The 15,779-nt window shown below is 43.9% G+C and overlaps 2 protein-coding genes across 3 annotated transcripts; both read left to right on the forward strand.

Annotated features, from left to right (window-relative positions):
- The first annotated feature begins 240 nt into the window (after nucleotides 1-240).
- Nucleotides 241-5,217, forward strand: hinfp (histone H4 transcription factor). 2 transcript variants are annotated; one of them, XM_084177936.1, is made up of 10 exons: nucleotides 274-747; nucleotides 977-1,203; nucleotides 1,434-1,545; nucleotides 1,792-1,944; nucleotides 2,068-2,145; nucleotides 2,269-2,389; nucleotides 2,614-2,752; nucleotides 2,996-3,120; nucleotides 3,406-3,571; nucleotides 3,702-5,217. In XM_084177936.1, exons 1-10 carry the CDS (start codon nucleotides 582-584, stop codon nucleotides 3,714-3,716), a joined length of 1,302 nt encoding a protein of 433 aa, XP_084034062.1. In that variant the 5' UTR covers nucleotides 274-581; the 3' UTR covers nucleotides 3,717-5,217. The 2 variants fall into 2 exon arrangements, with proteins under 2 accessions (XP_084034061.1, XP_084034062.1); XM_084177935.1 differs by having other exon boundaries at nucleotides 241-747; nucleotides 3,406-5,217.
- A 2,080-nt stretch (nucleotides 5,218-7,297) lies between these two features.
- On the forward strand, nucleotides 7,298-10,176 carry LOC311142698 (inactive serine protease PAMR1). The gene is made up of 4 exons (XM_084178355.1): nucleotides 7,298-7,551; nucleotides 7,812-7,979; nucleotides 8,293-8,496; nucleotides 8,817-10,176. The coding sequence occupies exons 1-4, from the start codon at nucleotides 7,458-7,460 to the stop codon at nucleotides 8,828-8,830; spliced, it is 480 nt and encodes a 159-aa protein (XP_084034481.1). The 5' UTR covers nucleotides 7,298-7,457; the 3' UTR covers nucleotides 8,831-10,176.
- The last annotated feature ends 5,603 nt before the right edge of the window (nucleotides 10,177-15,779 follow it).

Consider the following 15,779-nt stretch of genomic DNA (forward strand, 5'->3'; position numbering starts at 1 on the left):
GATTGTGTGAAAGGGTTAGATAGGCTGTACGGGGTTTGGGTGATGTAGCGGGGGGAGGAAAGGTGAGGGAAGTGGTGTCTAGGGGTCTATTTCACTTTCTTAGTGGAACAGGACTAATTAATATAATTTAATGTAGTTAGGCCTTGACTGCCCTCACACTCCAGTACAGTAGGTGGCGGTGTATGCACCTTGAAAGTTGAGTGCGATCCGCCAACTCAATCCCAAAGAAGAAGATGAAGAAGAATATTTATGATTGGAGCTCAGAAACTCGTCAGGAAACATTTGTTTAAAAACATCCAGGTTAGCTAGTTAACTTGTAAATGTGGTTCTTCTTTCTAGTCTAAATAACTGAGAAACTGTCTTTTAGATTTTTCATTTCTTGCTAGCTACATTACTTTTCAATACGATCACATTGTTGTAACGATATCAGAACGTTGTTGTTACACTTGGATACTACTGCCGTTCGCTAGCTAACGCCTAGCGTAGCTACCGTTCGGTAGCAAGGCAATTTTCGTTTCCATATAAGGTTAGCTTTTTGCGTTATACACGACCGTTCATGTGAACGTATAGTGTGAGATTCGATGCCTCCTGCAAGCAAACGGGCGAGAAAAGAGGACTCACCGCTGGAATTGGCGTGTGAGTGGGGGTCCTGCCAAGAGTCGTTCGATCGGATGCAGGAGTTCTGCGAGCATGTGGAGGGTCACCTCAAGGCGCTGGACATTGAGGACGGGGAAAAGTACTCATTTGGTGAGCGGGAAAGGGGAGTATGGATTAGTCTCTTTTCACAGCCACTGTGCCTCTGACGTGGAGTGACCCTCTGTGTGAGCGATACAATACATGAGACAGGAAAAGCCAGGAGAAATAAAAGTCAAACGTTAATTTGTTTTGAGATAAAGTAGCTATCTAAGGCTATTGTGGAAGACACTCATGTTGTACAATGCCATATACATGTATCTTGTTCGTTTTCTGTCACTAGAGGAGCTCAGCTGTCTATGGATAGATTGTGGGTTCTGCTCTGTGGAGAGTGCTGAGGAGTTTAAGCGCCACGTCTATTTCCACTGTTACCACACCAAGCTGAAGCAGTGGGGCCAGGGGGTACTCAAGGCCCAGCCCAGCCTCGGTACCTGCACCATTGGCCTCCACAACCGCAACATCGTGCCTGACATCACAGACAACTTCATCTGCCAGTGGGAGCAATGTGAGGTGAGGCACTGTTAGTGTGGGTCATATCTAGCTTAGATGTGAAGCTTGTGGACAGACGCACAAGCTCTTTAATTTAGATGGGCTTAGGTTGAATGCCCTCAAATCTATTCAAGTGGACCGATTTAAGCATATCAGTTTAAGTGGTGAAGTTTTCAGATCTTGTACTTTTGTTGGTCTTACTAAGATCATTACTATGAGAGCAACATGTATTTGTGTGTATGTGTTTGCAGCAACCCTCCTTTGCCAACCCAGAGTGGTTCTACCGCCATGTGGAGATGCACAGTATGTGTATGGACGTACCCTCTGCTGATAAGGAGCTCTTGTTGCACTGTGGCTGGAAGGGTGAGTCCACTGACCCCTGTAAAAATGGCAACAGTGAGTAACACAGGCTAGTTTACAACTATTCAGGAGAAACAGAGGTGACTGTATGTTTCAATTGGAGAATGTGTGGTTTTTCATTATTTTGGAATTGAGGGTGAATAAAATAGGTAAAAGCAGGGTATTACCAATGTCATGTGACCTGGAACCAGAGTTTATACCGCTACTGAGAGTATCACCTGTACTTATTTCCCCCTGACTTTTCTCCAGACTGCGAGGCCACGTTTAAAAGGCGTTTTAAGATGCGGGAGCATTTGCGGAGCCACACCGGGGAGAAGGTGGTGGCCTGCCCAATCTGTGGAGGGATGTTCGCCAACAACACCAAGTTCTTTGACCACATCAGTCGGCAGACCACCATTGAGGGTGAGCGGGGAAGGTCAGGGATGGATTGGATTTAGGGCTTTGCTAACATTGTGGAGTATAACCCAATAACCCATTTCCTTAATGACTGACTCATGACTGTGTCTGTTCCCTTGTCTGTCCTAGGTCAGAGGTTCCAGTGTTCCCACTGCTCCAAACGCTTTGCAACGGAGAGACTACTGAGGGACCACATGAGGAATCATGGTCAGTCCCTTGAACTTTGTATTTATATCACACGTTGATCATTCTCTGCTCTCGTTTGATGCCCTGTAGTACGGTGTTCTGATCTGTTCCTTTCTCTTTTTCTCTCTCCCCATCTGCTGTTAGTGAACCACTACAAGTGTCCATTGTGTGACATGACCTGCCCGTCCCCCTCATCGCTGCGGAACCACATCAAGTTCCGCCATAGCAACGAGAAGCCTTACAGCTGTGAATACTGCGAGTACAGGTAGGTTAATACATTAGGTAAATACTTAGGTAATGCCCAGGACTATAAGCCAACACCATCCTTTTCTGACAGAGATCATGTCCATACTCTGTCAATATTATGACAATGAATTATATTGAAGGAGTACATGTTTAGTGTGTGCAAGTTGCCTGAATGTTAGTAGATTAGTATAGGCAGAACCCATCCTAACCCATCTTTCCTGTGGTGTGTGTATCTCTCCTCAGCTGTAAGAACCAGATCGACCTTCGTAAACACATGGACACCCACAGCACTGAGCCGGCCTACCGCTGTGACTTCACCAACTGTGACTACACAACACGCACACTGCACTCCATCAAGAACCACTACAAGAAAGTACATGAGGTGAGAGGGGGAGATTTACAAATGTTTACCCTTTTCACTGGGCTGGCCTGGGCTGGCCTGGTTATGCATCCACCATAGTTGGTGGAAATGTGCTGAAAATGACAATATGAAGTCAGCCCAGTACAGTTTGTGTCAGCTCTATATGGTAAGTCAGGCATGAATAAACAACTCTAATAATTGTCAGTTCCAAAACTATGCATGACCTATTTTCTAAGATGTTGCATTTTTGTGTTGACAACTCAGGGAGATTTTGTGGCTCGCTACAAGTGTCATGTCTGTGAGCAGTGCTTCACTAGAGGGAACAGCCTCACTGCCCACCTCCGCAAGAAGCACCAGTTCAAATGGCCCTCTGGACACCCCCGATTCAGGTACCAACTACGGAGCTTTTGAACATAGCAAACACAACATTTACAGCCAGCATACTAGGACAACCAATTCTAAAGTGCATGTGGTTAGAGATGCATTTAACAGCAATGTTAACTATCTAACAGCATGTTTATGTGGAGATGGTCTGTATTGACAAGGCCTCCATTCAATATAAGTAGTTTGACTCCAGAGTCATTAGTAGGTGAATGAGAAAGTGAGCATCTTTCAGTCATCATTTTGGTCTTGTGGCTAACTCTTCTTTCTCTTTCTTCCCTCTCTTCTCCCAGGTATAAGGAGCATGAGGACGGCTTCATGCGTCTGCAGCTGATCCGCTATGAGAGCGTGGAGCTGACCGAGCAACTGATGAGAGGGAGACCGGAGGGGGAGGACGCTGCCCGGACAGATATCCTTGGGCCTGGGGAGGATGCCAGGGCAGTAGCACACTCCATGGAGGTACAGGTGGAGCTGAGAGGGGTGCTGTTGGAGGAGGAGGGTGGGCCTGTGGAAGAGGGTCAGGGGGGTGTTGGGGAGCAGGGAGCGGGTGTGTTCTATGATTTGACTGGTGGTGACTCGTCTCATGCAGGGGAGGACGCTGTGACGCTGCAGCTACAGGACACTGCTCAGCAGCTCGGCATGCAGGTAGTGTAACCACTGCAACCTTCACACAGACATACTGCTCCTCTAATGGCTTGTTCCTCTGAGATACGGAGCAGTGACATAGCACAGAGAGGCACCAGGACTAAGGGAAGGACGGGAGAGCTGCACCGGGTTTTTGGGCACACCTGTCTTGGGGGTATGCTGAGGATGAGGAGGGGGAACTCTTCAAGGATTTACATAGTATGGATTGAAGTGAACAGTGGCTTCTAAATATTGGGATTTAACCAGCAGGACTGGCCTCGTCTGTCCTCTCTCCTCACATCACTTTGTCAGAAGATATGGAGTTGATATTGTGGATATGATTTCATGAACTGTAGTTGTTGTCCAACGTCTGATCCGCCGTTTGTGGAGACCAAGACGGTTGCTATGTTTTGCATTATTAACAATTTTGAGCTTAGCAGAATGGACTTGATAGGGGTATACTATAAAGCAGGATTAATTAGTTAGCCAGCTAACTAAATAGTCTTAAATAACTTGTTATATATATTTTTTTGAAAGAAAAGTTTGAAATGGGCATGGTCTGAAGGCGTCAGCATGCTTCAGTTGGGCTGGCACCTAGCCAAACTCGGCTAACTGAACGAGTGTGTTCCCATACTCCTTTAAAAGACATTTGCTTGTAAAACGAGAGAAGCGGCAATAGTACTGTTTGTCCATTTTGAGACGCGTAGCCAGTATACACTTCCTCCAAGTAATCTGAATGAATCTAAGATAACTCAAGAAATCTATCATTAATCTTGACGTTTATGACGAAGAGATCTTAGTCGCGCAATTTTACATCTAACTAAGATGTTTGGTGAAGTTTTTTTCAATGAAAAAATGTGCATGAAAATGAGTTGTCTCTCGTTGAATGACATCAAAGACTTTATTGAGGAATCCATACTGTTGACCAAACACTGAGGAAGGGGCGTAAACTTTGGCTCCGAAATTCGGCTTGCCTCCAGAAATAAATGTGTGTGTGCCGAAAAAACCCTCACCGAAGTCTAAAACGAACAAAAACGTCACAAACTGTCATCTTAATATATGCACGAACTCTACCGAACTGTTTCGGCTGGGAAGCATGCGCATGCCTTAATTCAGTGTTTTCCAACTCCAGTCCTCGAGTACATACAACAGCACACATTTTTGTTGTTGCCCCGGACAATTTCATCTGATTCAACTCATTGAGGGTTTGATGATTAGTTGACAAGCTGAATCAGGTGTGCTTGTCCAGTGCTACAAAGAAAATGTGCTGTTGGAGGTACTCGGGACCGGGAGTTGGGGAAACACTGGCCTAATTGACTCAACAAGTTTAACTTTCTTATTGAACCAGAAAATCAATAGTTATTGCTGGTTGTTTATCTAAGTTAGCTGGCTAACTCATTGATCCAGCTTTGTATTATGCCCCTCAGCTGTTTGATTTGACGTTTGTTTTCTATTGTGCGCAATAAACAGATTGTATTTTTCATCGCTGTCACTCACCTTTTTGAGCTTGAATGTTTTAGTTTGATGCAAATTTCAGAACATTGCATGTAGATGTGAACTGATGATTCTCTATCAAGTGAAGCAGAACATTGTGGAATATTAGATATCTATATGTTGTGCTGAATAATCCTACAGAAATAGATTTACTGCATGTGCGTGTGTGTGCCCCTGCGTGTGCGTGACGTGAAAGAGCGAGGGTGGGGGAGTGAGGGAGCGCTCTATGGCGTAGAATCTAATCCACTTAGTGGTGCTCTTACATCCGGCTTGTTGCCCGTCAGACACTTCCTCCAATGATGGACAAGACCGGCACACACAGAGAGCGAGCGAGGCTACGTACAGGACAGAAATAGAATGTTCAGAGGCTGTTAATCAATCTATCACATTTATTTATAAAGCCCTTTTTACATCAGCAGATGTTACAAAGTGCTTATACAGAAACCCAGCCTAAAACCCCAAACAGCAAGCAATGCAGATGCAGAAGCACGGTGGCTAGGAAAAACTCCCTAGAAAGGCAGGAACCTAGGAAGAAACCTTGAGAGGAACCAGGCTCTGAGGGGTGGCCAGTCCTCTTCTGGCTGTGCCGGGTGGAGATTATAAGAGTACATGGCCATTTAAGGCCAGATTGTTCTTCAAGATGTTCAAACCTTCGTAGATGACCAGCAGGGTCAAATAATAATCACAGTAGTTGTGGAGGGTGCAACAGGTCAGTACCTCAGGAGTAGATGTCAGTTGGCTTTTCATAGCCGAGCATTCAGAGGTTGAGACAGTCGGTGCGGTAGAGAGTCGAAAACAGCAGGTCCGGGACAAGGTAGCACGTCCGGTGAACAGGTCAGGGTTCACAAGCCGTAGGCAGAACAGTTGTAACTGGAGCAGCAGCACGACCAGGTGGACTGGGTACAGCCAGGAGTCATCAGGCCAGGTAGTCCTGAGGCATGATCCTAGGGCTCAGGTCCTCCGGGAGGGAGAGAGAGATAATTAGAGGGAGCATACTTAAATTCACACAGGACACCAGATAAGACAGGAGAATTACACCAGATATAACAGACTGACCCTAGCCCCCCGGCATATATACTATTGCAGCATAGATACTGGAGACTGAGACGGGTGGGTCGGGCGACACTGTGGCCCCGTCCGACGATACCCCCCGGACAGGGCCAACCAGGCAAGATATAACCCCACCCATTTTGCCAAAGCACAGCCCCCACACCACCAGATGGATATCAACAGACCACCACGAAGATCTCCTCCACCGCACGAGCCCGAGCGTGGTGGATGCCACTCTATTCAACGGCAGAGATGGAATCAATACGTTTTACTCTTAAGTCTGCAGACGCCGTGCAGCTATTGCAATGCACTCAAGAAAACCATCCTTATAACGATATATGTATTTCTCGCCTCCTTTTCTTATACACTACAATTGCACATCCGCGCAAAACTGTATAATGTACATGAATATATCTGCAACCCATGCTATGACTCTGTGCAAGCACAGCACACAGTATCATATCTGTGGTGGTGGTGGATGGGTTGTTGTTGTTAGCTGTGTTTAAAAGATTAACCAGTCCTAGGAGCTTAGTGTAAGCAGGACTCGCTGTGCTCTGCTTCCTCACTCGGTCTCTGGACCCTTCTGCAGATAGATCATACAGAACACCTGAAGACTACTAGCCATGCTTCTGTGTCTTTATGGAGATTTCAATTGAAGATGAAGCATGCATGGATGATTCATGAGTTTTTTAGTTTTGCTTTGGTTCAGAACTGAGCTGTCAGATGTGAGTGGTGTTTACCTCCCCTGCTTGTAGAGGCTGCTACTGAGGGACAGAAAACAGGCAACCATGAGACTGTACTCATTGCTGCTACTGCTCCTGGGGTCCTCACATGGGTTGTTCACACAGCTGCCTGAGTTAATGGAGGATGAGGAAGGTAGCGGTAAGATATTTTACTAGGAATATTCTTTGTGATGGTTATTGAAAGTGCTTAACGTTCAAGAGGTTTACCCTTGGTTCAGTATATACATTTTATTGATTTGTCTTATCCAAAGTTACTTACAGTCAGGTCCAGAATGTATGTAATCTGATGGAATTGTAATGATTCATTCAGGTTTGACAGAGGTAACTTAGTGTATATTATCTGATGGAACTGATCTGATTCAGGTGTGACAGAGGCGACTCCAGAGCCAGAACCTGTGGATGACACCTACTGGTCAGGCACAGCCCCCATCTGTATGGGTGGTTGTAAGGGGAGACACCAGGAACTGAAGAAGGATCGCTGTGGGGACTCTGACTGCTGCTGGTTTGGCTACAAATCCCTCTGCAGAGGTACCACTCACACGTGTGACCTGTATCTGCTGTACCCTGCTCTCTCACTGTAGCACATCCATAAAAATCCCATCAAATTGTATTTTCCTTAACAGCAGGAAATGAATGAATTTGTCAGTATACTGAAATGTAACAGAAACTAAAATGGGAAATACATTGAACTACTTTTACATTATCTTCTCATACAGTTTATTAGTCATGTGGATTGTTCTCTACTTTGCTCGTGCTCTATTGTGTTTGTCCTGTCCTGTGTGGTTCAGTGAACTGTGGGAGGCCTGACGTGGACTATAACGGGATGGTGTACGGGAACGACTGGTGGGTGGGCTCAGTGGTCCGGTACGCCTGTCGCCCTGGCTTCCTATTGGTGGGGGACCCTGCCCGAGCCTGCCAGTCCAATGGAGGCTGGACCCCCAAACCCTCCTGTCTCAGTGAGTGGCCCATTTGTTCAGTGATCAAAGACCCCACTAATTTGCCTTCACTACATGGCACTACTCCTTGTAGGTGTGAAGAAGTAGCGTTCAATGTCATTGTGTGAATGTAGCCAGCTCACCGTAGCCTGTTTGTTCATACAGCCTCATTGATCACCATTAATTTTGCCCCCACAACACCTCAGGGAACACACATCTTAGTACACTAAAGTGAGTAGTCCTTTACCTTTCTTTCTCTTACCTCCACATCACGTCTCTGCTCCTCCACACCCCATCCCCTCTACCCCCGTCCCCCCCTCTCTCCCTGGGCCAGGGGTGTGTCGTCAGGGCCGTGTGGAGATCACTGAGAAGGAGCTAGAAACGGCTACCTGCTCATCCACCTGTCCTCTTAAGTCCTACATGGGGCCTCTTAAGCAGGGCTGCTACCGCATCGACAACTGCAGGAAGATAAATCCTGACTGGAAGCGCTGGTTCACCCGCTGTGACACGTGCCTGTGTGATTGCCACATCGCCTGTGGTGAGTAGTACACTTTTACGCCCTTGAGTGGTACAGTCCATTGACTGATGGTAGCTAAATAACTGGGCATGTCAACTAGCGGGGCAATGAAGTTAAACCAGATTGGCTGGTTTCAATGAATGGATGGGATGAATGCGTGTGAGTTTGTTGGGTTCTTGAAAAATTTGTACTCTAGAGTGTGGTTAATTTGTTAGCATTACATTTGTTCACAACATGTTTATTGAATATTATTTCCAACTAAAGGTAACCCATGCATATTTCACGAGTTCTAAACTCTTTGGCCTGCACAACAAACACTTCCCCACAATGTCTTCTTTTAGCATCTTTAGGTTAAAAGACGGACGTATTCCACTATTGAGTGACTAGAATATGTATTCCAAAACAACCACAAGGAATATCAGTGACCAGCTTAACATCACAGATGCTCATCGGAATCTTAATCGGAATGCTGAAATCCTCATCGGACTACTGCTGCTTCATCTGCTGTCGGAAGGAGGATCAAAGGGGAACCTAGAGAGACATCTCTGTGGAACTAACAAACAGTCTGTCGCGACAGACTGCTGTGGTCCTAACCTCAACCTCATAGAGCACCGAGGCAAAGACACTCTACGTTTCCTCAACGCACACCCCGACTACGTAAAGGACTCATCGTGAGGCGTAGATGAACAGTTTTGACGAGGCTAGAGGGGGAGGTCTCTCCAAGTGTAGAGATTCTGTTGGGATTAATGAGTTGTCCTTTTAGCTCAACCTGCTCATTCAATCTGTCCTGGAACCTAGAATGAGCTGGTTGTGGGGCTGAGACCTTAATCTTGTTACTCACCGCAGCCCAGGGAAGAGAAGAGGTCAGAGGAGGGCCAGGTTAACTATCTAACAGCATGTTTACTATAATGTGTGTGGAGATAGCTTGGAGTACATAATATGCAATGTGTTTTAGTGTATTTGCAAATGGATGGGATACACTTTGTTGATTATTGTATGTCTTTTATTTATCCTCATGTTACAGCCATTGGTTGGACTGTCTGTATTGCTTAGAAGATGTAGATGGTTAACCAAAGTCAAGGTGCTTCCTCACTAACAATGTTAGTTGTTGATGATTTGTTGTCTTCTTATGAATCCTGGTAAAATGTAATGTGAAACTACACACTCAACCAACTCAGTGTTTCGACCATAGAGATCTAGTTTCATTATATTTCTAATCCATTCTATTTAATTATGTGGTTTAGATCAAGTGCTGAGCCGCAGGATGTGTTCATCTTCTTTGGGTTGGTAGCAGCCAACTCCTGCAAAGAAATGAACATGACCAAGTCAAACATTATTTTGTCTTTAGTAATGCAATGCTAAAAACTGCTTATTACGCGCAGAATAGAATAAAATACAATTGTTTTGTACATACTGGGAGAACAGAAGAATAAGAGATGACTCATAAGCACTGTTTAGACCCACACTTACCTGCATCCATCCTGGTCTGAACCCCAGATTACTCTTGACAGTAGCTCCCAGTAGGTTCGATTGGCCTCCATCCCAGCCACTCCATTGACACGCTCCGTGGGAAGTCTTTCACTGTGAACCTATTAAATGGAGAGCAACACGTGTAAGTTCATCATGCACAACAAGGCAGGATAGATTATGATGACTGACAATACTGTACAACGTTTTGATAAGAGAAATGGACTTCGATTTCTGGAAGTATGTAATTGTAAAATGAGGAAGAATTAAGCCTGAAAATGTATGATAATACAAGAGATTACATAGACCTCTCTGTCTAATACAATGTATTTCAATTAGTGATTGTTCATAATGGTGATGATAATGACCAATGTTCCTTACTTGAAGTCGTGGTCTGTGTCCTCCAGTCTCCTCATGGCCCCCAATAGTACTCCCCCTTCCACCACAGAGCTGGAGTAGACCTGACCAGCCAATTCTCCATTGGACAGCCTGATAGGCACTGCCACCCTCACTGGACCTACAGGATGCAACAAGAACCCGAGATAATGAAGGCTTATTATGACCCTTTAAGTGGGTATGTACTTGCTTCAGTGTTCAATATGAAACCATGATAACCATGATAGAATGGTTCAACTTAAAGACAAGTAATAGTATTATATGGTATTGGTGACAGTTTAACGTGTACACATAGACATTTACTTTGAAGTTAAATATTCAATCAACAGACATGAGAGATACTGTTTGCAGGACACGACTTAAAGCAACACTACAGTGCATTCGGAAAGTATTCAGACCCCTTCCCTTTTTCCACATTTTGTTACGTTACAGCCTTGTTCTAAAATTGATTAAATAAAACATTTTCCTGATCAATCGACACACAATACCCCATAATGATAAAGTGAAAACAGGTTTCAGACATTTTTGCAAATGTATTACAAATAAAAAAACATACCTTATTTACAAAAGTATTCAGACCCTTTACTATGAGACTCGAAATTGAGCTCAGGTGCATCTTGTTTCCATTGATCATCCTTGATGTTTCTACAACTTGATTGGAGTCTACCTGTGGTAAATTCAATTGATTGGACATGATTTGGAAAGGAACACACCTGTCTATATAAGATCCCACAAACCAAGCCATGAGGTCGAAGGAATTGTCCGTAGAGCTCCGAGACAGGATTGTGTTGAGGCACAGATCTGGGGAAGGGTACCAGAAATTGTCTGCAGCATTGGCCTCCATCATTCTTAAATGAGTGGCCCAGCCAGAGCCCGGACTTGAACCCGATCAAACATCTCTGGAGAGACCTGAAAATGGCTGTGCAGCGACGCTCCCCATCGAACCTGACAAAGCTTGAGAGGATCTGCAGAGAAGAATGGGAGAAACTCCCCAAGTACAGGTGTGCCAAGCTTGTAGCGTCATACAACCCAAGAAGACTCGAGGCTGTAATCGCTGCCAAAGATGCTTCAACAAAGTACTGAGTAAAGGGTCTGAATACTTATGTAAATGTAAAATTTCCGTTTTTTATTTTTAATAAATTAGAAAACAATTATAACCTGTGTTTGCTTTGTCATTATGGGGTATTGTGTGTAGATTGATGAGGAAAAATAGCAATTGAATCCATTTTAGAATAAGGCTGTCATGTAACAAAGTGTGGAAAAAGTGAAGGGGTCTGAATACTTTCCGAATGATGTGAATATGGCACTACAACTGTAATATGTCAGAGCACCCAATAAACATCATTTAAATTCATCTCACCAGTATCAGCAGCTGCAGAAGAGCCACAGAGAGGAGAGTTGTACGTCTTGGTGCCATTATGATGATTCTACTTGCTGTCTCAATCCAGATGTCTCTTGCTCGGTCACACACACAAGATCACTACTTATACTGTACCTGATCCCAGTTTATGAGCACATTCCAGCCCCATGTTGACATGGTTTATGTTTCGTATTTATTGTGGAATAACGTCAGCACGCTCTTTAAGAACTCACGCTTATGACAAAATGGCTTTTCTTTCAAATGTTCCCTTTTGCTCCATTTAAGGAAACTTTTCACAAGGCCATTCTTCTTCAAACATATTGTGAATAGAAAGTGATGTGTTAGCTTAGCTTGTCATTGATATAATAAAGCAGAAACCTGCATTGACATTGAGGTGAGTAATGATCTACCTTGGCACTCTGACCCTGTTTTCCCCTCAGGTGGCATGGTGAACAATCAGGTGAATACAATATAAAGTTAAAGAGCCTGGAGACAGTGGAGACTGAGTGGACTTAGTCCTTCCTCAGATATAACCTTGGGGAGCTTTATGCTCTATTCTAATGCATTCATTTCCTTGATCAAATTAGCAGTTGATTTCTGAAGGATTTACAGTAACTGTATTGTTGAAACATGTTTTTCTGCAGTTTTCCAGAATCCAGAATTTCAATACTGTCCAAAACATGATATATTATTGTTAAAGTTTTTCCTAGCTATGCTGTATTGTGCACAGTGTCAACAATCTCAAAATAACCAATGACTGTATTACTAACTATAATAACCACGTGGTGTCGCTGCAGTCCCAACATCAAAGGCTTGGAAACTGGTGCAACACAGTTTCTTACAGTTCTTTCTTATCGCTTTGGTACTATTTTCACAAGTATGTGGTGAATTTTGAAAACTCTTAGTACAAAACTCCAAACTTGTAACGCAGCCAGTCTTATGTTCAAAAGCTTTCATTGTGCATTCATACATTTTTTTTTTTTTTTTGTAGACATTCCCACACAACCATTGATCCACAATGTAATTCTACTGTGAAATATTACCTATATAATAATAGGTTTAGTCACCAAAACACAACATCAAACCTGTCTTGAGCATCCTCATTGTTCATGCACCTGGGGAAAAACCTTTTGGCATGGCGAATCCAAGCCTGACATTGGTCTGGATATAAATGAGTCCATGCCGCTCTGTCATTGCTCGTACCGTTGAAGTCGGAAGTTTACATACACTAAGTTGACTGTGCCTTTAAACAGCTTGGAAAATTCCAGAAAATTATGTCTTGGCTTTAGAAGCTTCTGATAGGCTAATTGACACCATTTTAGTCAATTGGAGGTGTACCTGTGGATGTATTTCAAGGCCTACCTTCATACTCAGTGCCTCTTTGCTTTACATCATGGGAAAATCAAAAGAAATCAGCCAAGACCTCAGAAAAAAATGGTAGACCTCCACAAGTCTGGTTCATCCTTGGGAGCAATTTCCAAACACCTGAAGGTACCACGTTCATCTGTACAAACAATAGTACGCAAGTAAAAACACCATGGGACCACGCAGCCATCATGCCGCTCAGGAAGGAGACGCGTTCTGTCTCCTAGAGATTAATGTACTTTGGTGCGAGAAGTGCAAATCAATCCCAGAACAACAGCAAAGGACCTTGTGAAGATGCTGGAGGAAACCGGTACAAAAGTATCTATATCCACAGTAAAACGTGTCCTATATCGACAACCTGAAAGGCCGCTCAGCAAGGAAGAAGCCACTGCTCCAAAACCGCCATAAAAAAGACAGACTACCGTTTGCAACTGCACATAGTGACAAAGATCTTACTTTTGGAGAAATGTCCTCTGGTCTGATGAAACAAAAATAGAACTGTTTGGCTATAATGACCATCGTTATGTTTGGAGGAAAAAGGGGAAGGCTTGTAAGCCGAAGAACACCATCCCAACCGTGAAGCACGGGGGTGGCAGCATCATGCTGTGGGGGTGCATTGCTGCAGGAAGGACTGGTGCACTTCACAAAATAGATGGCATCATGAGGACGGAAAATGTTATATGGATATATTGAAGCAACATCTCAAGACATTAGTCAGGAATTTAAAGCTTGGTCGCAAATGGGTCTTCCAAATGGACAATGACCCCAAGCATACTTCCAAAGTTGTGGCAAAATGGCTTAAGGACAACAAAGTCAAGGTATTGGAGTGGCCATCACAAAGCCCTGACCTCAATCCTATAGAAAATGTGTGGGCAGAACTGAAAAAGCGTGTGCGAGCAAGGAGGCCTACAAACCTGATTCAGTTACACCAGCTCTGTCAGGAGGAATGGGCGAAAATTCACCCAACTTATTGTGGGAAGCTTGTGGAAGGCTACCCAAAACGTTTGACCCAATTTAAACAATTTAAAGGCAATGCTACCAAATACTAATTGAGTGTATGTAAACTTCTGACCCACTGGGAATGTGATGAAATAAATAAAAGCTGAAATAAATCATTCTCTCAAATTATTCTGACATTAAAACAAAGTGGTGATCCTAACTGACCTAAGACAGGGAATTTTTACTAGGATTTAATGTCAGGAATTGTGAAACACTGAGTTTATTTGGCTAAGGTGTATGTAAACTTCCGACTTCAACTGTATATATTCTTAATTCCATTCCTTACTTAGGTTGTGTGTATTGGGTATATGCTGTGAAATTGTTAGATATTACTTGTTAGATATTACTACACTGTTGTAGCTAGAAGCACAAGCATTTCGCTACACCTGCAATAACATCTGCTAAACACGTGTATGTGACAAATAACATTTGATTTGATTTGAAATCATTTCAGGCCTCATCCATGGCCTGAAGGAGAGTGGTACGCTCATGGGGATGGCAGTTATACATCTTCCATCTATATTGTAATCTTGTATTGTATTTTACATTTATTAAATGTTATTTATGGATTGTAGAGGTCTTTTACATGGCTCAGTTCATAAGAGCATGGCATTTTTGTAAAACCAGTGTTCCTGGCACCTACTGCCATACCCCGTTCAAAGGTATTCAGACCCTTCGGAAAGTATTCAGACCCATTTGCTTTTTCCACATTTTGTTACGTTACAGCCTTATTCTAAAATGGATTTAAAAAAAATACAAAATCCTCAGCAATCTACACACAATACCCCATAATGACAAAGCGAAAACTGGTTTTTAGAAATGTTTGCAAATGTGTGTGTGTGTGTGTGTGTGTGTGTGTGTGTGTATATATACAGTGAGGGAAAAAAGTATTTGAATGCTCCTAATCTCAGTTTGTTACCTGTATAAAAGACACTTGTCCACAGAAGCAATCAATCAATCAGATTCCAAACTCTCCACCATGGCCAAGACCAAAGAGCTCTCCAAGGATGTCAGGGACAAGATTGTAGACCTACACAAGGCTGGAATGGGCTACAAGACCATCGCCAAGCAGCTTGGTGAGAAGGTGACAACAGTTGGTGCGATTATTCGCAAATGGAAGAAACACAAAATAACTGTCAATCTCCCTCGGCCTGGGGCTCCATGCAAGATCTCACCTTGTGGAGTTGCAATGATCATGAGAACGGTGAGGAATCAGCCCAGAACTACACAGGAGGATCTTGTCAATGATCTCAAGGCAGCTGGGACCATAGTCACCAAGAAAGCAATTGGTAACACACTACGCCGTGAAGGACTGAAATCCTGCAGCGCCCGCAAGGTCCCCCTGCTCAAGAAAGCACATATACAGGCCCGTCTGAAGTTTGCCAATGTTACATCTGAATGATTCAGAGGAGAACTGGGTGAAAGTGTTGTAGTCAGATGAGACCAAAATCGAGCTCTTTGGCATCAACTCAACTCGCCGTGTTTGGAGGATGAGGAATGCTGCCCATGACCCCAAGAACACCATCCCCACCGTCAAACATGGAGGTGGAAACATTATGCTTTGGGGGTGTTTTTCTGCTAAGGGACAGGACAACTTCACCGCATCAAAGGGACGATGGACGGGGCCATGTACCGTCAAATCTTGGGTGAGAACCTCCTTCCCTCAGCCAGGGCATTGAAAATGGGTCGTGGATGGGTATTCCAGCATGACAATGAC

Source organism: Coregonus lavaretus (assembly GCF_964263955.1).
Source record: "Coregonus lavaretus genome assembly, chromosome: 15".
Taxonomy (NCBI): Eukaryota; Metazoa; Chordata; class Actinopteri; order Salmoniformes; family Salmonidae; genus Coregonus; species Coregonus lavaretus.

Coding starts and splice junctions, on each gene's coding strand:
- LOC311142698 (XM_084178355.1), top strand. CDS start 7,458: ATGGGTGGTTGTAAGGGGAGACACCAGGAACTGAAGAAGGATCGCTGT. Junction 7,552..7,811: donor CTACAAATCCCTCTGCAGAG/GTACCACTCACA, acceptor TGTGTGGTTCAG/TGAACTGTGGGAGGCCTGAC. Junction 7,980..8,292: donor CCCCAAACCCTCCTGTCTCA/GTGAGTGGCCCA, acceptor TCCCTGGGCCAG/GGGTGTGTCGTCAGGGCCGT.
- hinfp (XM_084177935.1), top strand. CDS start 582: ATGCCTCCTGCAAGCAAACGGGCGAGAAAAGAGGACTCACCGCTGGAA. Junction 2,146..2,268: donor GGACCACATGAGGAATCATG/GTCAGTCCCTTG, acceptor ATCTGCTGTTAG/TGAACCACTACAAGTGTCCA. Junction 3,121..3,405: donor TCTGGACACCCCCGATTCAG/GTACCAACTACG, acceptor CTCTTCTCCCAG/GTATAAGGAGCATGAGGACG.